Raw genomic sequence first — 27,068 nt, 5'->3', positions numbered from 1 at the left:
CCAAGTAAAATCCCAAATCTACATCTGCTTTTGAAATGTTGTTCTATATTAGCGCTATATTTACTTCTATCTTGCTTCTTGTTGTGCTAGTGGTAGTAGGTATTTTTACTTTTGTACTTCGCCTTGGCAACGCTACACTAAATGTGACCAGTATTTTTTGATTTGAATAAGAGCCTTGTTAGAGCACCCAAAATCTGGTAATCTTCAATCTTCAATTTTATTTGGAATAAAAAATATTTTTGGAACGTCGAGATAGCTTTTCAGATTCAAGTACTAAGAAATTGCTGGAAGTACCTATGCTTTGAGTAATTTTTGTATGAGTTCTTTCTGTGTTCTTTTCTTTTTCAAATTATATTTCTTACGAATTTTGAAATTTTGTCCATGCCAACAAATGCCTACTATCTGAGGTGATTTTTAAATAATTTTTTAGACATTTTTTTTTTTCTAAATACCTAGAGACAACCCATATTTTTAGGCTTTCATTTGTTTCCACGCTTACTACTTTTGACATCTTGTCCCACCTCTATCTTTCGATTTTGCGTTGTAGATACGTAGGGGAGCGAGATAGGAAGAGGGACGGCAAGTTAAATAAAAGATGCTTTAAGATAAATCTATAAAATTGCCCAAGATTTCATAGAGATTACATTTGCTCTTTGTCGACTTGAGTAATATTCATAACAGTTTATTCTTCACCTAAAATGTACAATATGGTTCCTCTCGCCCTCAGGCACACACGTATACAGGAGCACATTTTGAGGTAAAAGAGACAAATAGAAAGAAAGTATGAAAAAAGAACTACTGGAAGTTATTTATTGATTAATTCCAGATTGGAGTATTTTATTTAAAAATCAGGTAACAAAAAAAAGTAAACACATTTCCCATGGGAAAAATATAAACCCAATGCATTGCTGTATGCCGAAAAAATCCAGTAAGCAGTGGTGTAAATTCATGAAAATGTTGGGGGGGGGGGTAATTTTGTTGTTTTTTTTTCAGTGGAAATACCAAAAAAGGCGGGTATAAAGGTTCTATTTTAAGTTTTCTACTACTTTGTGCTTAAGATTTTCTATTTTATTAGGTCTGTTATCTGTTGGGTGAACGTGATATATTTTCTCTACTTCGGTGATACAAAACAAAAGGTTCCTTGGGGGTGCTCTTTTATTTAGATTCTAATCCTTAATTAGAGCATTAAACACATTTAATTTCAACACTCCTGAAGATTAAAAACATTCTAAATCCTCAGTTAAGTACATTACAAGAATATAACAATATTTTTTCTTTCTTTCAAGCGTAAACAAGTTATTTTGATAAATTTGATTCAGAACACAAGTTGAGTGGAGGACAAAATCCACGTGGTAAAAATTATGTTGAGATTTTACTATTGGGGTGGCTATAGATACTGTGTTTTTTTTCTATTGACTTTAATGGGCAAATAGATGAAGTATTTTAAAGCAATTAGAGTACTTAAATGATTCACTGGACAGATTGTCATTAATCTGATAAACCTTGGCAAATATAGACTTTAGTTCATAGTCTATCTAATTTCAAAACAGTGTATCTATATGCAAATTTTACAGGAAGGCCTCGACCAGTTTCTCAAGAACATTGATTTCTCTGTATATACATTGTTTCTAAAATGTGGTCTCGTAGTTTTCGTGCATATACAATATTATTCGCCATATGGAAAATAATAGAGAACTTTAATCTCGTCATTTTCTTCATATTCTACTTTCTTTCAGAAAGTCAATAAGCTGGCGTATCAACTACTTTAAGAAGGTTCGAATTCTAGTCGCGCTCGGGCATTTCTATCCAGACTACAAAAAATGCTTGTTTTTTCTAATCTTTGGGTCTCAACTTTCAAACGAAAATTTCATTTTTTCCAAATATCACTTTCAATGAATTTTGCAGGTCTGTTTACTATTTTTAACGAGGCGAACGAAGAAAAGCTAATACTTCGCTTCTTTGACCACATTCTGGAAGTTAAACCTCATATATTTGTTACTTACAATGGTGACTTTTTCGACTGGTCATTTGTTGAAGCAAGAGCTGCTGTTTATCACTTAAATATGGAAAGAATGATTGGCTTCGCTAAAGACAGCCAGGGAGTTTATTGCAGTCGCCCCTCCATCCACATGGACTGTTTCTGGTATTACTTTTTCTTTCTTTCTTAATGCTTTTAATTCAAATCTAAGTTTGAACTAAATTAATTAATCTGTTCTTCATACATTCTTTCATTATATTAAAACAAAACCCGATTATGTATGACGCCTCAGTTTTGGCTGGAATCAAATTATTTGTGCCCGGATAAGATCATTTGAGGGTTGGGGAGGGTGTTTCTTGTTTGCTGGCTATCAAACCGCTTCAGGTAAGGTGGAAAGAGGATATTGGGAGGATAAACTTTTTAAACTTTCTTGTTCATATAAACCATGCAACTAATTAATATCGTCGTTATCGTTTTTTACCGAACGGTTGTTTCAAAAGGCAAGTGAGAAGAGTCGTCTCCTTTTATAATAATATCGCGTAATATAACACAACGACAGTTAATCATAACTCTTTTAAACTTGGTTTTCTGCTATTTAGGCAGAGCACCAATATGCTTTATCCCTTGTTTGTGAGGATGAGTAAAGGGTTGGAGTTCGAACACAATTTTATGATAGTCACTTCTTTTAGTACACTGCCTCAATAGCGGAGATTTTCCCGAAATAGTTTTCCGGCTATGTTGCTACTATGCTCTTGGAAACCTTTTTCTTTAAATATGCTTGTTTATAAGAGTTTCAGTCGGATGAACAATGATTCAATTTGTTTTCATAAATTTATATCACTGTCTTTTATAAACTAAAAGGTTTTTAGTTAGTCCCAAAATATATTGTCTTTAAATTTATTGGTAAAATTCTAGTTAATTGACTTCTTGCTATCTCGGAAAGGGTTTAGGTTAGGAAAATGAAACTTTCAGGGATGGGTCTAAAGGCTAAAGTATGTCCCGGGAAGGTATTTTAAAGTACATACCTCCACTCCTTCTCCCTCTAGAGGGCCCTGAAATTTGCCTACATTACAGGTCTATACCTATTGAAATTTTTACAAAACAACATTTTACCTTAATTTTCAGTTACTAGTTGCTTTTTCTCTGCCTTTAGTTCTGAAAATGCAATTCCTGTTATTTGGGTAGAATTTTGAGCCATATCAATGTTTTTTTTTCAAAACTTAGGACGTGTATTTGCATATCTTTAAAACCTTATAAAAGGGAATTGGGCAAAGTTATGAAGCTGAAAACAATTTTGTTGTACTTCAATTAAGCAGAAGGTCTATTATACAAGGTTTCACTTTTATAACACAAATATTTTTAAAGGTCATCATAGGTCATGGCCCTCTAGAGGGAGAAGGAGTGGAGGTAGTTGCTTCAAAATACTTTCCCGGGACATACTCTAGTCTGTAGGTTCATCCCTGAAAGTTTCATTTTCCTAACCTAAACCCTTTCTGAGATAGCAAGAAGTCAATTAACTAGAATTTTACCAATTTATTTACTTTACTTGTTTTTATTAATTGGAATTCTGGGTTCAACTTTTTTCAGATAGATGCATAAACATATTTTAATAAGACTTTATAAAAAATAAAATTTATTCTTTATTATTTAATTATTTATATTAATTTCAGTTGGGTCAAACGTGATTCCTATCTCCCAGTTGGTTCCCAGAATCTAAAGGCCGTCGCTAAAGCCAAATTACGATATGATCCAGTCCAACTTGACCCAGAAGATATGTGTCGAATGGCAGCGGAGCAGCCTCAGGTTTTAGCAAATTACTCCGTCTCAGACGCTGTTGCTACATATTATCTGTATATGAAATACGTACATCCTTTCATTTTTGCGCTTTGTACAATTATCCCCATGGAACCGGATGAAGTAATTGACCTTTTTTACTTTTTTGTTTCTTCAAGTTTTTTTTCTGCACTTTGTAAGGCGTTGTATATGTCTCAAAGACTGCCATCAACTATTATTTATTTTCTTATGGCTAGGTCTTTGCTGTTTGTTTAAGATAAAATCTGTTTGCCAATAATCCATTTTGTGAGGAACAAAAAAAAATAGAAAAACAAACCGAACACTATGTCCTAACACGTTAAAACTGAAAACGTGAAAATTAAAATATCTGATATTTAAAAATTTGGTAAAAAGGTAATAGAGTCAGCTACTAAGAAACTACAAATGAAAAACATATTGTAGATACAATTGATATATATGTATATATATATATATATATATATATATATATATATATATATATATATATATATATATATATATATATATATATATATATATATATATATATATATATATATATATATGTGGTGCGAGAATCGCTCTTTCACTTAGCCATTTATTATTTTTATAATTTTTTAATATTCGGAAATACTTTTTCAATCAATTCATTTTTGGACTTCACTAAATTACAGAAATCAGCAGGTAGTTGTATACGTCCTGAAATTGAGTCTACTGGGAGCTTTCCGTTTCCAATTGCCAGCAATTGATCTGAAAATGTTTGACCAGAGTCATCGTTTTGCAATCGGACACGCATATTTGTAGTTAATTTTAATGTTTTTACGTGTGCCAATAAATTAGAATTTTTTAGGCAAGCATTCATTTCGTCTGCAGGAGTTGATCTAGGTATTATAGGTAATGTTTGCCTGAAATCTCCCGCAAGCAATATTAATGTGCTGGCAAAGGGTTTCGACTTCCCTCGCAAATCTTTCAAGCATTGATCCAGAGCTTCGAGCGATTTTTTGTGTGCCATTGTGCACTCATCCCAAATAATAAGTTTGCATTGCTGCAATACTTTACCCATCCCTGATGATTTGGAAATATTGCACGTGGGAGTTTCTGTAGAATGCAAATTCAGAGGAAATTTGAAAGCGGAATGAGCAGTTCTTCCACCAGGCAGCAATGTTGCGGCTATTCCGGACGACGCAATTGCCAACGCTCAGGCGGATATATAGCAAACGTTCTGATTCAATTTTAGCATCCATATCAGCGACGAATTGGTGAAACAATTCACGGCATTTAAAAATATAATTTTCTTCATCCTGCCGAATCATTAGTCTATAGGAATAATAATGCATTGCACTGCATTTCTTATTCATTTCTTTGTTAGTGGCTGGATTCATCAATTTAATATTAAAGTGATAGCCGTCGGCTCCATCCCAAAAAATGATAGGATATTGTAGGGCATCGTAGCATCGATGAGTTTCAGCAATTCTTAACAACTGAGCGTTTCGCTTATGAAGAATAATATCCCGAGGTAAAAACTGATCACCGACCATAACGATTGCCACTTCGTCGATAGTTGGAGCATTGTATCTACGCACATGTTGGCCAGGAGGCCTTTTGGTCAGCGGAAATAACAATTTTATGCGTATCAGTAGGCATCAAATCGATGGCTGTTTTGAACAGACGCACTAAATTATTATTTTCGTGGAAAAGATGTTGCAATTGGGAAACGATTGTCCTTTCAACGTTTGGAGAAATTTCGCAACGTGCATTCAATTCAGAATTTCTATCACTGATGAAGTACAATTTTAAAAATTTATGATTCTCGCCTGAGAATGGTAGAAGGGACCCTGCTCTATAATAAATTTGCCCTTTTACTTTGAAAGTAGACATAAATTGATCTGGATTTTCGATTTGGGCTCCAAACGACGTCATTTGGAAACATGAGTTATATTTTCTGATGTGTGACAAGAAACACTTAGATTCTGACGTAGTTCCAGTAAGGAAAGTCTTCAATGGCTCTGGTGGTGCAGCCAATAGAGGAAGTTTAACTTTTCCTGAGGCGCAACACATTCCCATTGTTTCACCATTGAATTTCAAGGCCTTGCAATAGGGACAAATTTTAGACATAGTCCCGATTTGAACACATCTACTCAAGCTATAATCATCGACTGGGCTGTACCTGAATGCCAGGCGATAACTTTCAGGTTGCTCTGATTCCTCGGCACGCTTTCTTTTCTTACTTTCTCTATCAGCAGCAAGCCTGATTTCTTGCTGTTCTTGTGATTCCTCGGCACGCCTTCTTTTTTCACTTTCGCTTTTAGCAGCAAGTCTGGTTTCATGTTGCTCTGGTAGTTCCTCGGCACGCCTTCTTTTTTCACTTTCTCTTTTAGCAGCAAGTCTGCTTTCGCGTTGCTCTGGTAGTTCCTCGGCACGCTTTCTGTTCTTTCTTTCTCTATCAGCCTCAAGCCTGTTTCCTTGCTGTTCTTTTGATTCCTCGGCACGCTTTCTTTTCTGACTTCCTCTATCAGCAGCAAGTTTTTTGGCATAGACTCTTTGAGCATCTTCCTCGGCTGTTGCCATTGTAAGTTCATCAGTCATTTTAATGTTAAACATTAATAGATTTATGCGTGAACGCATGTCTTAAATATCTTTAATGACGTCACCGTCATAACAAAAATGACGACAACTAACTTCATGACGTCAGTCAACACACAAACATGACGTCATCTGACAGACACATCCACAGACAACTTATTTATATATATATAGATATATCCTGTTTATTGTATTTTTTTTGTTCGGTTTAAGTTTGAATTAAGCATTCAACTGAATTTTTACTCCTTTAGGATTTCTTTATTCATCTATATCAATGTAGATGAATCTGAGTACAGAAGTAATAGTCCATGCCATGTTTCTGTATGTTTGATGAGATTATTCATTTTAATTTTCGTTGGTTTTGGGTTTTAGTTGATAAAAACTTCTTGTCGTTTTGAGTTTGACGTAATATAGTAGGGGAGACGAGCCCAGTTTCGCCACAGCCCAGGTTCACCATTTGCGTTTTACTTGCAATCCATCCACTGAGAAAATCCCATAATCTAGCGTTTGAACCGCCATCTAGTAGCGAAAGTTTAAGTAGATTAAGAAGCAGGTTAAAACACGTTTTGTTAATTTTATGCGGTAAGTTGTTTTTTGGTGCTTCAAAACTAGATTTTCTCCTGACGGAAAATAGAAAAAGTCAATGCTTAACATAAAGGCTTGAAAGGACTCATTATCTCAACGTGATCATCTGCGATTTAGCAACAATGATGGGTGCATATTTGACGCTATCTATGGTAATAAGTGATCAGCACTTTTTTTCTCAAAAGAGGGAACAAGCCCACGTTCGCCATCAAAAACCAGCCCTGGTTCGCCACTCCTAGGAATGGCGAACCAGGGCCTGGCGAACCTGGACGGTTGAATTCTTGCAATAAACCGACTAAGCCTATCTTCTTTTTTTTACATAACCGGGAAGTAAATGTTGTGGTTTTTGTTCAAATGACCTTTATACTTCTTATACTTTGTGACCAACAGTCGGTACGATCAACCCCGAGAAAAAATACAATAGTTGATATTCTTGAATCGGCTTCAGATGACGATTCCTCCTCCCTAGGCAGCTGTTTTCCCAAACATGTTTTAAGTTTTTGGCTGCTATGGTGGTTGTGGGGGAAGCAACAACCATAAAAGACTGATCGCTCCAAGTTTTTCTTTTCCTTTTGGTTCAATGTGTGGAACTGTAAGTCTTCAATCGAGGATTTTCAAGAATTTCGATTTCAATGGTGTTTTTATTTCGACTTGACATACTTTTTGAGGGGTTTCTGGCTTCTTTTGAAATTCTCAAAAATGTGTCTCAATAACGACAATTTATTGTTCTTTAAAATCAAATAATAGCTATTATTTTGTATCACCATTCATTCGGAAATATTTCTCACAATACGGTTCTTACAGCATACATTTTAAGATTACGTTGAACACAAGTCGCGTTTCACTCTTTACTAAGCTGTAACTAGTGCTGCACTGATGATTAGATAAACACTAACCACCAGTATTCTGCTCAAACTTATCTGTTTGTAAAACCTGACGTGATTCATACACCAAGGGGATTCCTTAAATATGTAAAAACGCAATTCCTCACTTTTCTGTGAGCAAGGAGACAAAAGAAAATAGCGTTTCGTCTCTATCATTTACCGATTTTTGTTCAAGCCAGAGATTTTATCAGTCAGGCAAGACCAAGCAAAGCTAATCCTGTGCTTCTAATTCTTGACAATCACATTAGTTGTTACAGTACTGAATTGCTTGAGTTAGCAAAATAGAATGGAGTTGTTATGCTGACAGTGCCTCCACACACAACGCATAAGTTGCAACCACTTGACAGGTCAGTTATGTAGCCTTTGAAGGCATTCTACAACAGGGAATCTGCGACTTTTATGACACAGCACAAATGCAAGACTATTTCCATGTACAATGTATCCGAGCTTTGCGGAAAGGTGTATCCCAAAGCACTGACTCCAGAAAACATAATAAGCGGTTTTCGTAGCACTGGGATTTTCCCTTTGGATCCCAATGTTTTCAAAGATCACGAGTATCTCAACTCATATGTCTCTGATCGACCATATCCTTTGGACCAGGATGTCTTAGTACCTCCACCACCAATTTCCGGTTCCCGTAAAGATGATGCGGCTAGCCATGACAACACTACCCAATCTCTATTGGGCTTACCTTCAGATGTAGACCTATTGGCTGACAAAAGCTTCTCTGAACTAGTTGACATCTCTCCATTCCCAAAAGGTTCTCGGAGAAAACAAATCAGACGTGCAGTGAAAAAAAATCTACCGAAATCTTGACTGAAACCCCAGTAAAGGAAAGAATATGTCATGAAGAAGAACTGGAAGCTTACAGGAAGAAGAAGAAAGAATGGAAAAAGGTCTAGGGAAAGGAGAATGCAAAGTAGGCCAAATTACAAGATGCAAGCAAGCAACTATTTCTTGAGAGTGAGAGTGAATCCGATCATGTTGAGATGGAGTTTGATGATGATAGTGACAACACTCTGAATCTAGGAGAAGATGAAGAGGATTTGGGAAGCAGGCCAATAGAATTGGGCGACTTTATCTTAGTTGGTCTTGCAGGTAAAAAGAGTGGCAAGCCTTTCTATGCTGCAAAAGTTTTAAAGAAATATCCGGACGAGCTTAGTGCTAAATTCTTGAAGTGTGTAGAAATGAGCAAGTTCTCGTGCTGACTGAAGAGGAATCATGCGTCTTGAAGTCCGAGGTTACAACAAGATTAGGAAAACCCTCAATATCAGGTGGAACTTCAAGACTTGCTTAACGGCTGAAGTTTGGTGTGGACCTTTCAGTATACAAGATGGGTTAAGTGAATTATGCTATACCAAATTCCTTTTGTAGCTGCGTGACAAATAAATATCTGAAATAATTATACACTAACATTATTCTAGCACTACATTTAAAGCAATAGATGCTTTAATAAGGATGATACAAGATGGTGGCAAACGTGGGCTAATGTGTGGCGAACGTGAACCAGGTTGGCCCAGGTAAGCCATCTTTGGAGAATCTCACTGTGGCTCTTTTTTTCGCTGCATCGAAAAATATTGACTGCTGGGGAATTTTTTTCTAGATACCCCATAAACAAGCCTATATTCCAGGATTTTCAGAATTATTTTAAGGCGAAAACTGTGGTTACAATAAATAAAGAACGAAAAAAGTGGCGAATGTGGGCCGGTCTCCCCTACTTTATTTGCTCTTCTTAAGTTTAATATGGATCTTAACTTTATTTGAGAAGCTTTTTTTTGGAAGTTTTTTTTTTAAATTAATTTCTGTTGGTTTTTGATTATCCTAGTTTTATTATTAGCTAATATAATGAATATTTCTCTAGTTTTTGAGGGTTTTTTCCTTAAGCATCCAGATATCTGATTCTAATTTATGTCCATAAGTTGCATAAGGTAACCTGAGGGTTGGCTTTGATTGTATTCAATAAAATTATTATAAATCTTGTTCAATTTGAAATCAAGTTTTGGATCAGTTACTAAACTAATTTTTGATTCAACTTTAATTTACAGATAATATAATTGTCTAGAAGAATATTTTAGATGTTACGTCTGGATGAAAATTGAATAAAAGAATGAGTATGTATAAAAGACACCACTCAACTCTCTTTTTTTTCTGATTTTTAAAATCTTTTACTTGTGACACTGACGTGAGCGTTTGCAGGTGTGGTGAGAGAAAAATATCATTCTGAAAACCTGGATGAACAAAATATATTTTCATTAATGTAAACATCCTTCTCAACCTTCCGTGGAAGTTGATGCTTAATATCTTAGCTGTTGTAAGATATTTCATATTCGCCCTATTGGCAACCTGGATGCAAATAGGATTTTTTGATTTATTTCAACATCCCCCTCATCGCTCCCAAAAGTTTCGATTAAATGCTGTTAGTCTTGAGACGCTGCATATACACCTTTTTGGCAACCCGGATGCACATAATGTGTTTTGACTAAATTAAAGATTTCCCTCAAGGCCTCAAGACTCTCTCAAAGTTTCAACTTAATACACTATGCCGTTCCCAAGATATTGCGCACACCATTTTAAAAAGCTGGATGCACCTAGATGATAGGATTTATTTCAACATTCGCCTCAATATTGCCTGAATTTTTACTGAATGTCATTGACCGCTCCTGATTTATTGCAGATACGCCTTTTTGACAAGTGGGATGCACATAGTGTCTTTTTGTTATGTTCAACATACCCCTCAATATTCTCTGAAAGTTTCAATTTAATGCTCTGAATTGTTCTGAGATAGTGCTCAAAACATTTTAACATGTTAGATGCATGTAAAATATTTTGGTTTAGTCCAACATTCTCCTCAGCATTTCTTGAAATATTAAACCAGGTGTCTTTAGCTGGTCATGAGATAATGCAGATACGGCTTTTTGGTGACCGCAATGTGTATGATCGTATTTTACTTAAATTCAAAATCCTCCAGAAAATTCTCTGAAAGATTTAACTTAACACCTTTAACTGTTCCTGAGATATTGCAAACATATCGTATTGACCTGGATGCAGATGGTGTCTTTTGATTTAGTTTAACATCTCAATCAACTCCTCCTGGAAGCTTCAACTTAATAATCTCAGCCGTTGCTGAGATACTAATCTACGCCTATTGACAGCCGGGATGTACATAGTGTCTCTAAGTTCAAATTAATAGCCTTCCCTGGCAGTTCTTGAAATATTGAAAATAAGCTGTTTTGGGGACCTGGATGTATATAGTGTCTTTTGATACGGCCATCACTTGAGAATGCATGTCTGGTCTGGGTCTCTCGGGTGCGCAATACCGAATATCTCACTAGTAACATTGAAACTATGCAGAAACCTGCTGCAAAAATCATAATCGGTGCAAATTATGTGTCTTATGAATCTGCTCTCAAGTCGCTGAAAATGCTCTCTCTCCGTGAGCACAGATACGAACTTATCCTCAATATTTAACTCTCACTACTCACGAGTCAGAAGCATCGTTCGTTGTTGCCCCCTCCTTGTACAAAGCGTCTGCCTACCCGAAGCAGGAATGAAATCAAATCAAGGCTTTACAAAAAATAAACTAAGAGGAACTTAGGACTTGTTAGTTAGCATTTTTCGTTTTAACAACTTTATTCTTGGTCACTGACCTAACTTGTAATTATTTCTTCCTTCTTTCCTGATCTAGGTACTGAGGAAAGGCTCTGGTACCCTTTGTGAAGCCCTTCTTGAAGTGGAGGCTTATCATGCTAACATCATGTTCCCTAACAAGCAAGAGTCTGAGCTGAACAAAATGACAGAAGATGGTCATGTTTTGGATTCGGAAACATATGTTGGCGGACATGTTGAAGCTCTGGAATCAGGAGTTTTCCGTGCTGATATTCCATGCCGTTTTAGATTGGTTTGAATTAATTTTTCTGCATTGAAATCAACGTTCATTGATTACTAGCTCTGAAAGACAGGATTACTTAATTAGCAGAGAGGATACTTGACATTTTTATTTGTACTTCAATGTATTTATAGGATTTTTATTGGTTTGTGCTTTTATTACTATGGAAATGGAGCAAATTATCTTGAATAACCACAAGTCAGTATAGAGAACATATCTAGTCTTACAAGGGGTATGAAAAAGCTGCGTGAGTAAGCTGGTAGTCATTGAGGTGTAAATGAATGGTGTCTCATCCCCTACTATAGCCTACCGTTTGCAACTATAATCGCTTAAACCCTCCTTAATCAAACAAGTTTCGCCCCCGCCTTTTAACTACAAAATATCTTGACTGACGTCCATGGTAATTGAGAATACTTCTTACAAAAAAGCTCTAATACTCTTAACAATCAGATTGAAGTTGGCATAAAAGGCTTAATCGCATAAACTCATTTAAAAATCTAATTTAAAGTAAATTTCCTTGTAATTTATTTTGGGGGTGGGGAGATATTTTGAAACCGGCTTAGTATGAAAGAGAAGCAAATAAAAAGGCAAATTATATGGAAAATATGGGAAATTACTATGAAAATCTCCTGAAAATTTGGTTTAAAGATTAGCCGGCTTAAGGAGTCCCCTCGCTCTTCCGTGTAATCGCCGGGGGCGAGGATTTAACACTTAAAATTCTTGATTATAACGTTGGAGCAGGACCCAAGTAAAATAGTTTTTTTTTTCAATATAATAGTTTTATTTTGAAGCTCACCGAGGGATGAACGAATAAAGAAGCTTAATCCGTTTCCATTTATCTCCTTGTGTTTACCAATTCAAAATTTAATTTTAAAACTACATCTTTGAGCTCCCTTTTTTAAAACTATTTAAGTAGTGAAAGTGGTTGGGACATAGTGAAAGTGGGCTGTAAAGTAACATAAGACTGAAACTATGTATGGCTCTTTTTGTAGTTTAAGAACTTTCTTTTTGTTATTCGAGAACAAGAGAAATTACTCTGGTAGTTAAATTGCTTCTTATAACATAGTTATCTGACAGGGAGCCCTGTTGCAAAATATTTTGAGAAAGTAGGCACTTATCTGTTCCTTGTGTGTTTATGACAAGAAAATAATATGTTTGAAAAATGGCATTTTATGATTCCTAACTTAAGTTATGAATTACAAAGCTGTTTCACTTATTTAAGCTATTTTAGACCCTGCCCACCGGAAGCCTTCCTGTTTATTGATTTATTGCACGAGCAACCCTTTGGTTTCATCCTATCGCTGATTTTGGTGTATTGTGAAAAACGATGGACTGGTGACTATGCTTGTGGGACTGATATTTCTGACATTATATTTCACAAAGTTAGGCCTACTTTTTGTCTGACGTCAGAACAATGGTTTCCACTTGTTCTTGAGTCAGAGCCAAGTGTACGCGAGTACACCCCTATCCCTTCTGCATCTGACATTTTAGTAGAAAGGTAGGTATTTGACACCTTTTGTGAACATTAAATCCTAAAAAATTCTCAATTGGTATGATAGTAGAAGTAAAGTAGGCTAGCAGTCCTCGCAACAACATTAGCCCCTTCCACCACCGACTTTTTTGCAAAGGTTATGATATTATACGCTGTTAGAGTCGCAATCCTGAACAAAATAATTAAAAATGTATGTTATTGAAGGACCAAAGTTGGTCTTTATGGCCTTCAAATACCCCTACACTACTCCCCGTCTACACCCAATTGCTCCTGCATCAACCTAATCTGTATGATTAGAGAAGCAAAGTAGGCCAGTGGCCTCCACAACAACGGTTGCCGCTCCTAACCTCTAACTTTTTTTGCGCAAAGATAGGCTTGTTGCTACCCGTTTGAACTGAAATCATCCAAGGGTTTTTCAATCTGTATGATCAAAGGACTAAACTAGTTTTTGCACATGTTGATTTGAAACGGTCTTATGCAATGATTCTCCCTGTGTACGCATGCAGGGCAAATGAGGTTCTTTGGTCCCTCCAGCATCGCTCCGCCCCCATTACCAACTTTTGGTAGAAAGATAAGCGCTTTTCTCCTTCATAGGAACCTTGTCTCGGAATGATATTGAATCAGTGTGATTGGAGACGCAAAGTGGGCCGTAGCGCCTCCGGGGCCCTCCCTTCCTTTTCTCCCTGCCAGGTTTTTAGCCGAAAGGAAGGCAGGTTTTACACCTTCTTTTTAAATTGAAATCACACAAAGATTTTCAATCTATATGATTAGAGGCCCAAGGTGGGCTTGTAATATGTATTCTTAGCAGAAAGATAGGCATTTGTTTCTCTTCACTGATCGGTCTTGCAAGTAATGGGGCAAGAACCTGGGGTCCATAGGTAATGAAAATGAGGATTTTCGAAAGCGTAAGCTCCCTTTGAGAACTTTGCTTAAAATCGGTGAGATCTGCTTGAACTTTGCTAGTCACATACCGAGGGTCGAGGAGAATAGAGGAGACATCCAGAGGCTACTTCTGATCCCTACCCACATTCCGTACGAAAGTGTCTAGGTTTTCTTAAAGTTTGTTTTGACAGCCAAGCAGCCAAGAATTTTAGAATTTTGGCCTGGAGGTTCCAAGTACTTGTAGGTTTCAATGTTTCTTAGTTTGGGGATTCCTTCTTGATCATCGAGAAGTTTTGCAATTCTTAGTGATGTGTTTGTGTGACAATCCCGTTGGTTGACACGGAACCAAATTGTTTATACCGTCTAGTACATAGGAAACATATACTTGGTATCATATTGCACATAATGCATTTTAAAACAAACATCATCGACTGGGTGTCAGTAAATATTGAGGCATTGTCGTTTGATTTTCTCATACTTCAATTTCTCTTAATATTAGTGAAGAATATATTTATAGGTGCCAGAAGCCTTGGCGATGCTCCATGACACAGTTGAAAGGACTTTAAAGCATGCGCTGGTTGAAGAAGAGAAAATTCCAATGGAAACGGTAACAAACTTCAACGAAGTTGTCGAAGAAATCAAAACCAAATTGATTTCCTTAAAAGAGACACCTATGAGGCTAGAAATGCCTATTATTTATCACCTTGATGTTGGTATGTAATACTTTTTTCCTTGTCTAAATGAATCTAAGCATTTATTATGAGCTTTTTTAAATAAATGCCGTTTAGCTCCCTAAAAGAGTAGAAAATCATCCTCTTTTCACTTTTAGACCTGACTTACTATAGGGCAGATTTTGAACCACTAGCATACTTGTCAAACATGATACGTCAATGTTATTAATGGTTTTGTGGTGCGTCATCGCGAACGTATATACATCTAGAGATACCGGAATACAATCGATTTGTAAGCTCCCATGGTTATTGCAGAATTTAGTTACAATGCCATGAAAGCATAGCTACCCGTTAGGCCAACCAAAATGGAGCCAATTGGGATTTGTGAGAACTGTGGTACAAGAAAACTTGAAGAATTAAGAATAAAGGAAAAAAGCGAATCGTTGCAATTTGTTTTTTGGTTTCTTAGTGCAATGACCATATGGCTTTAATCTTTTTATGTGGTTCCATACGGCACCATATCAAATTTTGGGTCTTGTTACAGCTAGTTGCTCGATATCTAACTTATGAATATGTTTTTTTGCCAAATCAAAATAAAGAGGCTATTCATATTGTGTAGAAGTTTTTTCTCAGTGGGTAGAGTCATTTTAAAAGTAGAACATTCACCGACATAGCGTTATAATATCCAAGTAGGAAGAAAATGGATGATTCCGAGCTACAAATTATATTCGGTGATAGAATACAACATTAAGATCTGATAAACAACTTAAATGCTATTCATGACTCTCGTATACTTTCACTCCCCAAAAAGCCACTCTAATGATTTCAGTGAACAAAAATACAAAAATTTAGGACATAGTATATATTACCATAGTATACATTATTGAGCCATTAGTGACCCCAGAGAAAATCCTCTAGAGGGAATGTTTAAGGAACTATTGAGTGAAAACTTCAACTGTACGTCGCAAAATAATTTTTACTGCTTGTACGTTGCATGTTTACACAGACCCAAAATACCTTCAGTTAGTCTTTTCATTTCTAAAGAAATTTTTTCCGGAAATCGATTGGTTGTCAAAACTGAAAAGGGTATTGGATATCAGCCAAGCTCTGTCTTGGCTGATATTAAGAGTAAGTTTTAAGTTGTAATTATGAGTAAGTTTCTTAGTTGTACATTTCGTTAGTAACTTTGGCCTGCTATTTGAATGCTGGAGAAACTTTTTCAACAATTTTCAGTTGCATAAACCCTTTTCAAAATCTTTACACAAATAGTAGTGTTTAATTTAGTTTTATACCTCCTCTAGTTGACCTGATAAATAAAACTTAATACCATTCCCGAAAAATTCTATCTATGCTCTTTGACAGCATAGATACACGTACACTCTTTTGATTTATTTAAATTTTAAGAGCAGAAGTAGCCCTGAAAGTTTAAACAATACCCTCAGTCGTTCTTGGGATATTGCTGAGATGTCTTTTTGGCAACCAGTATACACACAGTGTGTTTTGATTTAACTTTAAAGCAACCTTTAGTTTTTGAACATAATGGGTAAATTGCATTGCTGTGGGGGTTGACCAACCCAGTAACCCTAGAGATATAGTTACTAGACTGGTCAGCTATGCAGAACAAAATGGCAGTCTTAAAATTTTGATCGAAAGTGTTTGAAAAATTCTGGAATACAGAGGACGGTAGATTACCCTCCATTAACTTTTGACTCTTAAAGAAAGGCATTAGAGTTTTAATTTCCAATCCAATTAGCACCTTTAAAATATCAGTGATATTACTAGCTATGATAGATCAGCGCTGCCTACGATATTATTTACATGCCCTTTTAATACATGCATTCATATAGTTTTTCCGTTTAGTTGGAACTTCTCCTAAACGTTTCCTAAAAGTTTCTACTAAATGCCCTTAGTGTCATTAGTTACAGTAACCATGGAAGTTGTACTAAAATTATACACATAGTGTCTTCTGGCTATAACAAAATCCCCCACAACTTATCCTGAAACGTCTAACTTAATAATGTAAGCCGTTATTGTGATATTGCTCCTTTACCCTTTTGATAATCTACATGATCGTGGTTATTTTTGATTTAGTTCGACATCCGCCAAAATATTCCTGGAAAGCTTTCCCTTAATACCCTTAGCTTGTGTAGTAGCAATAGCTGTAGTAGTACCTTTGGTTTTTTTTTTTCAACATGCGATGAATCTTTCATCTTAATATCATCAACCGCTCCAGAAACACTGCTGATACATCCTCTTGACTATCTATGTTGGCATAGTGTGTTTCGATTTTGTTCGATATACTTTCAATATTGCCCAATGTTTTCACCTTAATACCCTTTGCTTTGTAGCAGTAGTAGTAGCACCAGTAGTTATAGTAGTAGCAGTAGAATCAATAATAGTAATCTTAGTTTTAGTGTCAGTAGTAATAGCAGCAGTAGTATTATGTTGCAAGTAGTCTTTTGGTTAGTTCGACATCCCCTGCAACAAGCCTTGTAAGTTTTAATCTCAAACACAAAACTGTTCCTAAGGTATTGCTGATATTCCCTTTTAACAACCAGTATACGGATGGCGTGTTGTGATTCAGTTTACCTTCCCACCTAAAACTTCTCTGAAAATTTTGCCCTCATGACCTCAGGTATAGTTGTAATAGTAGTCACAGCAGAAGTATTAGTGTTGAACCAGTGTTGGGAAATACTTAAGTAAAAGTACTTAAGTAATTACTTAAGTAATTACTTAAGTAAAAAATCTGAGTACTTGTACTCCACTTAAGTAAAAAAAATTCTAAAGTATTTAATACTTATACCTAAGTAAAATATTGAAGTACTTAAGGGTACTTAAGTGCTCAAGTACTTTCTTCATGGCACAGGAAAATTATACCGGCATGACGCAGGGCGATGCGACAAATTGAACTGCCTATATATTAGTCGATGATTGGATTGTAGTCTTTGAGAACAGCGGCTCCTGGCCCGGCGAAAAATTTCAAGAAAGGACGCTATCATGGTGGAACTACCATATATATACTGAACGGAAAGTTTTTATGATAAATGTGATAAACAGGAAGAACAAAACGAAATCAAGCAGACAAGAGGCTAGTGAACTTGTAGGCTCACTTTCGGGTTCGTCTGATGCTGGAGATAAAGAAAATAATGCTGGCCCTGATTATAGCTCACCTTCTAAAAAAGTTAAGGGAGATAACTTTGCTGCAAGACCATTGAAACTGACACATTCAAAAGTAAATTCTTTGGCACTGGACTATATTGTGGATGAGATGCAACCCCTGTACACTGTTGAGAAGCCATCGTTCAAAATCTGATAACAGGTCTTGCGCCTTATGCAAAGGTTCCAGGAAGAAAACTTTAGCGGTGCAAATTGAAGCTAAGTTTGTTGAAGCACAGAAAGATATGGTTCGTGATTTTGAACTCACCGACTGAGTTCGTCCGGAATGAGGCAGACTCTGTCTGCTGACCACGTGCCTCTGGATATGGGGTTTCTCCCCTAACTAAACACTCCGATCAGGACGGCCGCAACCTCATGTGGCGGGTGGAGCCCACCCCGGGAATCTCAGTACCTAGGTTTAACCTAGCTCTAATCAGATTCCAGGCCTAGGGTCGGTTGGGCTAGCGACCCTCCACCCGAAAATTAAGTGCTACGAAAAGTGACAATATAGCCTCGGACCCGGATTCCCTTTTAAGATCTTTACCATCGCGCGTCAATGGACATGCTGATGACGTCAGAAAGACTGACAGACTAAACCTTATGGACCGAAGGGGGCTACGAATAGCCACCTGGAATGTCTTGACTTTGAATGCACCTGCGTCAAAGAACCTACTCTCTCAAGAACTTCGCAAGAACAAAGTGTCAATTGTAGGTCTTACAGAAACACGTCTTACCGGAAGCGGAGAAGAGCGAATAGGTAACAGTGACTCATTGCTCTGGTCTGGAGGAAGTTCGAGAAGAAATGGTGTTGGCCTTGCACTAAATAGCCTTACAAGAAAGGCCTTACTTTTACACGAAGCTGTATCTGACAGATTAATGAAGGCCCGCTTTGGACACAAGCATGGCAAGATGACTGTCATCGTATGCTATGCCCCGACCAACGATTCTGATGATGCAACTAAGGAGAATTTCTACTCTGCTTTGTACAGATGCCTCGCAACAGTACCCCCCCCCATGATATAACTGTTCTCCTTGGCGACTTTAATGCGACAGTGCGCGATGATATGGGTTTATGGCGTGGCACAGTTGGTCCTGTATCCCCCGACCCACTTCACGACAATGGGCTCCGCTTACTTGAACTGTGTCGATCTCACGACCTTTACATTGCAAACACCTACTTCTAACGCAAAAATATTCATCAGTACACGTGGTATAGTAATGACGGTCGTACAAAGAAGATGATTGACTACGTCATTATTTCCAAACGCTGGAGATCATAGGTGAAGAACTGCAGAACTTACAGATCAGCAGAGCTTGGAAACGCAGACCATTGGCTTGTGTGCGCCGATCTTCGGCTTCGCCTCCATGCACAACGATCGAAAAGAAAACCCGTCGCTGCAGATATTGGGAAACTAAAGGAACCAGATACTCGCCAGAAGTATAGTATCGAGATATCGAATCGCTTCGAGGCCCTTGGCTCACTTAATAGCAGCGAAGATCTCTGGAAGCATTTTAAATTGCAGACCAGTGAAGCAGCACAACTAGTGCTTGGCAAGGGGAGTTATTCAAAGAAATCGTGGCTAACTAATGAAACACTGTAAGTCATAGAGCAAAGACGGAAGGCAAGACTTCTTGGGGACATGACCACATATCGGAGGCTCAATGCAGGGCGGAACAGACTCATTCACCGGGATAGAACCCAGTTTGTTGCAAGGAAAGCCGATGAAATTGAGCTAGCTGCGAAAAAGAAAGACATGGGCAGCCTATTCAAGCATCTCCGAGACCTCACTGAAAATAAAACTCCCACCTTGGGTCCCGTCCTGTCCAGGGATGGTGCACTTCTCTCTGACGAAGGTTCTTGTCTTGAGCGGTGGAAGGACCACTTCTGTTCGCTCCTCAACAATACTGGTCCGTCTGCGCCTCCTAATGATTGTCCCAGCCAACCTTGCAGTCAAAGACCTGGAACAGATGTTCCTCCAGATGAGCCTTCCAGCCCCTCAGAAATTGGACATGCAGTAAAAAGACTCAAGAATAATAAAGCTGCTGGTATCTGTGGCTTAAACTCAGAGCTGCTAAAATATGGAGGTCCTGCAATGCTCCTGTTTCGACACACCCTGTTCTCTACAATCTGGCAAACAGAGATAATTCCCGAGGATTGGCGGAAGGGTGTCATCATCCCCTTATGGAAGAGAAAAGGTTCGAGAAGCAACTGCTCCAACTACCGGGGAATAACCCTACTGTCAGTCCCTGGCAAACTGTTTTCAATGGTCCTGCTGGATCGATGTCGGAGCATCAGTCGAAAAATCCGGCGACCGGAGCAAGCTGGTTTTATACCGGATCGTTCAACCATCGAGCAGATTTTCACGATTCGACAAATAGTAGAGAAGACCACAGAGTTCCGACAGAAAGCATTTATTGCCTTCGTTGACTTCCGTGCTGCATTTGACTCAGTCGATCGAAAAGCTCTTTGGCGGATTCTAGAGTTGACTGGCCTACCCGAGAAATATTGCAGACTTCTCAAGACGCTGCACCATGGGACGGAGAGCTGTGTACAAGTAAATGGTCGGCGCAGCCCGTTCTTTCAAATCACGACAGGGGTGCGCCAAGGATGTGCAGTGGCCCCAGAGCTCTTCAATGTCATCACAGATTACGTTATGACAAAAACCACTTCACGTCTCAGCTTTGGGCTCAAATTCGGAGATCATACCATCTCAGATGTCGATTTTGCCGATGACTTGGCCATTCTGGAGGACTCCATGGAGCAGCTGCTGGAAGCGCTCCGAATTCTGCGAGAAGAGGCTGCCAAAGTAGGACTGCATATAAACTGGAAAAAAACTAAAATTTTGGCCATAGACCCGTCTTCTCCTGCTGTTAACTCTCCAGTTAGCCTGGACAGCACCACTAGCATCGAGGTTGTTAAAGACTTCATCTACCTGGGCTCCGTAATTTCTTCAAATGGCTCACTTCTCCCCGAGCTGCAGGCAAGACTTTCTAAAGCGTCATCTGTCATGGGTAGACTGAATTGTCACCTCTGGCGAAAACCAAATATCAGTCGCACAACGAAACTGCGGATCTTCAACGCTCTAGTCGGCTCTGTGATGCTTTACGGAGCTGAGACATGGCAAGCATCAGCTGCAACCCTCAAGAAAATAGACGTATTTCATGCAAAGAGCCTGGGAGGATTGAAGGCCTACGATGGTCCGACTTCGTCAGCAATGAAAAGCTTATGCAGCTCACAAAGCAGTCTTGGTTTTCGACTCAAGCAGCCGAGCGAACCTTACGATGGTTCGGGCATCTGCTTCGAATGCCACCACATCTACCCGCAAAGATGATCTATGACTTTGACCCTATCAAAGTTGGTTGGAAGCGACCTCGCGACCGACCGAAGAAACGTTGGTCCGACAGCCTGTCCGAGCTCTTGGCGATGGCAAACATCAGACAGGGCGAAGAGCAAATACTCGCCATGGACCGAAGTGGGTGAAGGAGGCAAACGTCACTCTCTACGCCGAGCAGTGCCCGGCAGGAGACTTAAGTCAAGTAAGTCAAGACTATATGTCGTTGACAACAGACATTTGGTCTGCCAAAAACTAAAGCTACTTGGGAATGACTGCACACTTGTTCTACGAGGATTTGAAATAGACATCTTATGCCCTTGCTTGTTGCCGGTCAAGGGCTAAGACATTTATGACAGAATTGCTGAACACTGAATGGCGCATTTGCTAGGTACAAAACTGCAGTGGATAAAAAGGAACAAGGGGTTTTGATCGATAACACCTCTAACTTTAGTAAGGCATTCAGGGAATATCCGATGGTTTCCGATGAGGAAATTCAAGTCAATGATGAAGAAAATGAAGATGAAGCAGGCCAGAATGGCTCATTCTCTTTTACAAACGTTAGAGAGATACTCGATTCTCCTGACGAACCGGATTATTTCCAACTTCCTCCACACTTCAGGTGTGTCATCGGCACACTTAACTTGCTTCCATCCACCGATTCTGATAAAGCCCTCTGTGATATTGCATACAAGAGGCAGTACCAAGCCGTTTTTTCAAAGTGTATTGCTCTCTCTGGGATGCCGTGAATAAGAGTTCAAAAGCTGCTGATACCGTGAAATAAGTGCATGACAAACAGCTTATAAGACCTGTGGTAACCAGATGGAACTCGAAGTATGAAAGTGTCAAGCGTTTGATGGATTGTCACAAAATTGGAAAGCTTCCTAACGTATGTGATGCTTTGCAAAAACCAAGGCTAACTTCTCGTGATGTTGAAACTCTTGAAGAAAATGACATTGGACATTCTTCAGGGGAAGAAAAATGCTACTTCGGTGCTATTTATTCTACAATCAAATCAATTGAATGGAAGCTCAGGAAGCTGAAAGATTCGGCGAAAGTCGGCCAGCCTTTGGTACATGCTTAGCTTGTGGGTCTCGAAAAAAGATTCCCTGCGATCCTGGACGTGGGAGTTCTTCATGCCAGAGACTAATTTATTGCCACGGCAAGTCATCCTTTCTTCAAACTGAAGTGGTTTTCTGATAACCAAAAGGATGAAGCAGTTGAACTCTTGGTGGACGAAGCGATAAAGGTCGAAGATTTCAGAAGTACTTACGAGGCTGATAAAGGTAGCTTTTTGTCTGGAGATGAATACTTCAGTCTTTGTGATGAAGAATCTACTCCTGATAATTCTGGCAACCGTCGTTCTGTATCAAAAGTGCATAGTCGTTCTGTACAGTCGTTTTGCAAAGTCGTTCAAAAAAGTCGTTCTGCACCTGCAGAACGACTTTTTTGAACGACTGCAGAACGACTTTTTTGAACGACTGCAGAACGACTTTTTTCAGTAGGTGGTAGAATTTTTACTCCAAAAAGACACATGCTTGGAGATGGTATGTTTGAAAAACTTCTGCTGTTGAAAGGAGCAAGAAAGAAATAAAGTTAAGTTATGATGAAGCTGTAATGGATGTTCTTTGTAAATTCGTTTCTTTTTATATCCTAATTGAAGTAAAATTTGAGTTTTCGTGAAACCAATTGATTTTTTTCATGAAAACTGTCGGTTTTTCTGAAAAGCCGTCGATTTCTCGTCAGAATTTTGCTTATCTTGTCTATTTGGAAAGGAAAAGGATATTAAAGAAGTGTTTTGCGTGTTATTTACTGTAAGTAAAAAATTGGTACTTAAGTAATAATGAAGTAAAATCGAAATACTTGAGTACTTAACTACTGAAGTACTTTTTCAAAAGTACTTATTACTTAAGTATATTTTAAGAGAAGCACTTAATACTTGTACTTAAGTAAAAATTTCTCTGAGTACTTGGTACTTGTACTTAAAAAAGAAGTACTTGGCACAACACTGTGTTGAACCTAATACAATTAGCCATTGCTTTGAGATTTTCGATATGTCCTTTTCATAACCCGTATATTCATATACTTCTTGAAATTTTCATCTTATTTCTCTTAGCCAGACAAGTGGTTGCAATGGAAGTAGTAGTTTGAGCAACTGTAATAGTACTAGTAGAACTAGTAAATATAGCAGTTCTAGCAGTATTTGTAGTAGTGTGCACATATTGCTTTTTGGTCAAATATGTTCCCCTTTAAACGTTCTCTGAGAATTCCAGCTTAATACACAGATCAATTCTTAAAATACGCTCTTTTGACAATCTAAATGCACATAATGTCTTTTATGAGTTCGAATTTTCCATCCGTCAATCTGTCAAATTTTACCCTCACAAACTTAGCCCTAATAGTACTTGTATGACAGTAATTGCAGTCCTAGTGTTCTATTAGTAGTAGTAACGATAGTAGCAGCAGTGTTAATAGCGTTAGTAGCATGTATGTCTTGTCTTTTGGTCAGTTAAACCTCCCTTTCATGATGCCCGGAAAGTTCACCTTGACACGGTAAGCCATTCCAAAAATATTGCTGATGTGTGCATTTGACCCCCTTTTGACGCCCTTCCCATCTTAATACTCTAAGCCTTACAAGCTGGATTAATTTAGTAGCTGCAGCGTCATTACTAAAGTAGCAGTGGTTGTAGTGTTAGTAGTGACATGTATATATTACCTTTTTATTCAATTGATCTTCCCCTTTAAGCATTCTCTGAAAGTTTATAATACCCAAATCTGTTCTTGAGATACGGCCTTTTGACGATCTGCAGGCACATAGTGTGTTTTGATTTAGTTCGAATTTCCCTCAATATTCCGTCAAATTTTCACCTTCATACGTGTAGCCTTAATTGTACTAGTATTATAGTAGTAGTGGTAGTCGTTGGAACAGTAGTAGCGGTAACAGTCTATTATTATTAGTAGTAGTAACAGTAGTACCATCTCTATTAATAGCAGTAGTAGCAGGTACATTTTGCCTTTTGATCAACTGAACATCCCACTCATGATGCCCCTGAAGTTTCCTCTTCATACGATAATCCAAAAATATTGCTAATAAGCTAGTACCAGCAATCTGTATGCACATAGTATGTTTTGATTTTTTTTTCAACATTTCCCCAGATGTTTATTTCTCAACCTTCGTGGTACTCGGTAGAGAATTAGTAGTTTTATTAGTGCTAGTTGTATTAGTTGTATTAGTTGGATTATAGTTGTATTAGTGCTAGTTAGTGCTGTTTATGTGGTAGCAGTTGAAACAGTGATAGTTTTAGTAGTAGTAGCGTGCACATATTACCTTTTTGGTCAATTGATCACCTCTCTTATCATTTCCTGAATGTTCCAAATTAATATATTCAGTCATTCTTAAGTTAGATCCTTTTCACAACCGATATACACATACCATGTTCTGGTTAGTTCAAGACTCCCCTTTACATTCTCTGAAAGACTCGCCTTAATGCCCTTCGTATTTTGGGAAAGTAGAAGTCAAACATGCATACCTTTTCTCAATAACATATACTATATGTGAACAATGAACAAATTGCCTAACTTACAGCCCTTACCCTGAGGCCTCGGGGGGTTGGGGGGGGGTATAGATCCCCAAACAATCGATTACTGAACCTTTCTAAAACTTCGTTTGGATGGTAGTTTTGGAAAATGATGGGAGTTGGGGGTGTCATTTTGGCTCTTAAGAAGGCCACTTTAACTTCCAATTTCAAATCAAATAAACCCCATTTGAAGTTTATATGACCACCCATTCCATAAAAACCTTATATGCCCCCAGGACATAACTTACAGCCCTTGTCCTAGGGCTTTGTGGGATTGTGTCAACAGCGGAGGTATTGTTATATGGTTTTGGACTATTTTGAAAAAAATTGCTCTCTCACAATTCTAATCAGATCCATTTAGTGAAAAGAGGTTTAATTACGGGGGCTAGTTGCCCTCCATCACTTTTAGCTCTTAAAAGGGAACTATAACTAATAATTTTCAACCAAATGAGCCACCTCTAAAGTTTATACAGCTCGTCCCTTCCATAAAAACCTTAAATCCACCCGGGGCATAACTTACAACCCTTGCTCCCCGGGATCTAAAGGTTTATATCAACCCCAAAAACCATGTTATATGATCTTTGGACTATTTTGAGTAAAATTAATATCTCGAAATTTCTATTGGATGTGTTTCGGGAAAACTCGACGTTTGGGGATAGGGGTAGCTGCCCTCTGATCACTTTGACTCTTAAAACTGGAACTCCACTGGAACATCTGGTTACCGATCTAATGAGCCCCCTCCGAAGTATATAGGACCACCGTTTCTATAAAAACCTTCGATGCCCCCATAATGTAACTTTCAACCCCTGCCATGAGGGCTGTAGGGGGTGTCATCCTCAAAGACATAATCTTCGGACCCTTCCACTACCAAGAACAAAATTGCTCTCTTGAAGTTTTGATCGCATGTGTCTGGGGAAATGAGGGACGGTGGGGGGGGTGGTTGCTCTCAAATCACTTTCGACTCTTAAAAAGGGCAGCGTATCTTCCTATTTCAAATCAAATGAGCCCCATCTGAAGCTTATGCGACCAACCATTCCATAAAAATCTTATATGTCCCCAGGGCATAACTTACAACCCTTGCCCCAGGGTTTTGCGGGGTTGTGTCAACACTGGAGGCATTATTTTACGTTCTTTGGACTATTTTGAGCAAAATGGTTATTTCACATTTTCCATTGGATTTTCTTCGGGAAAATACGTGTTTTTGGGGGGTGTGTATAGCTACCCTCCGATCACTTTGACTCTTAGAAAAGGCACTAGAACTTCTGATTTCGAGTCCAATGAGGCCCTTTCGAAGTTTATACGACTACCCTTTCTATAAAAACCGTATACGTCCCAAGGGCGTAACTTACACCCCTTGTCCTGAGGGTTTTGGGGCGTTGTCATCCTCAAAGACGTAATTTCTGGACCTTTCAACTACGCTGAACAAAATGGCTAATATTTGAGGAAGTGATAGGCGTGGGGGGGCTATTTGCCCTCCAATTACTTTATAGAGTATTAACAAGAGCATTAGCCCAGTCAATTTCAAATCGAATGTGTCCCTTTCGAAGTTTATGCGACAACTCTTTCTATACGAAGTGCCCTGGTCAAAAAACAACACAAAAAAAAATAATAATAAAACGTTGTGCCAACTTTATTCTTTACCAAAATTTACCAAAATGGTTTCATCCGAAATTCCCAAGAAATGTTAACAAAACTTGGTGTGAAATAAGATCTAATGCCATTTTTATGCCTTGCGGGATGAAGAACTAATCCAACTTCTCGGGAGAAGTAATTGTGGTCGTTAAATTTATCTCATCGGAACAAAAACCAGAAGGGTTTGTTGTTTCCCACACAGATTTAAGCAGAAGCTACATGATGTGATGACATCTACCAGAACGGGTTACCAGGTATAACTGAAATTGGATGCAAAATTAGATCTAGAGCCTTACTTATGTTTTTTTTATGGGGATGGGGTTCAGAGTTGATTTTGATCTTCGTGGTTTTTTGGGGTCTGGACAGGCTCCTAACTCTGTATGGGGGAAGGGTTCTCTGAATTACCATCAGAACGTATACATAATGAGGCTGTTCAGTCCCAACTAAATTTCATGGAATAGAACAGCTAATATCATAGTTTTGCTGTCGAGCTCCACAGAACAAATCCTCTGGGTCTGTTGGGGGGACGGGAGAGTGGAGTGGCTCATAAATTCTAGTCGTTGTGGTATCTACGAAAGGTGCTGCTGGATTTCAATCAAATTTAGTCATGAGTCA

At 38.2% G+C, this 27,068-nt stretch overlaps 1 protein-coding gene across 1 annotated transcript in view; it reads left to right on the top strand.

The window, feature by feature from the left end:
* Positions 1-27,068, top strand: part of LOC136032005 (DNA polymerase epsilon catalytic subunit A-like) — a 118,551-nt gene that overhangs the window by 25,791 nt on the left and 65,692 nt on the right. Inside the window, 4 exon segments of the mRNA XM_065712072.1 lie at positions 1,906-2,143; positions 3,649-3,895; positions 11,510-11,722; positions 14,602-14,797. Of these exon segments, the coding sequence (XP_065568144.1) occupies positions 1,906-2,143; positions 3,649-3,895; positions 11,510-11,722; positions 14,602-14,797 (894 nt within the window).

The sequence above is a fragment of the Artemia franciscana genome, chromosome 10 (assembly GCF_032884065.1).
Source record: "Artemia franciscana chromosome 10, ASM3288406v1, whole genome shotgun sequence".
NCBI classification, from domain to species: domain Eukaryota; kingdom Metazoa; phylum Arthropoda; class Branchiopoda; order Anostraca; family Artemiidae; genus Artemia; species Artemia franciscana.
Note: the sequence above shows the minus strand (reverse complement) of the source record. Positions and strands in the feature narration are given on the sequence as shown.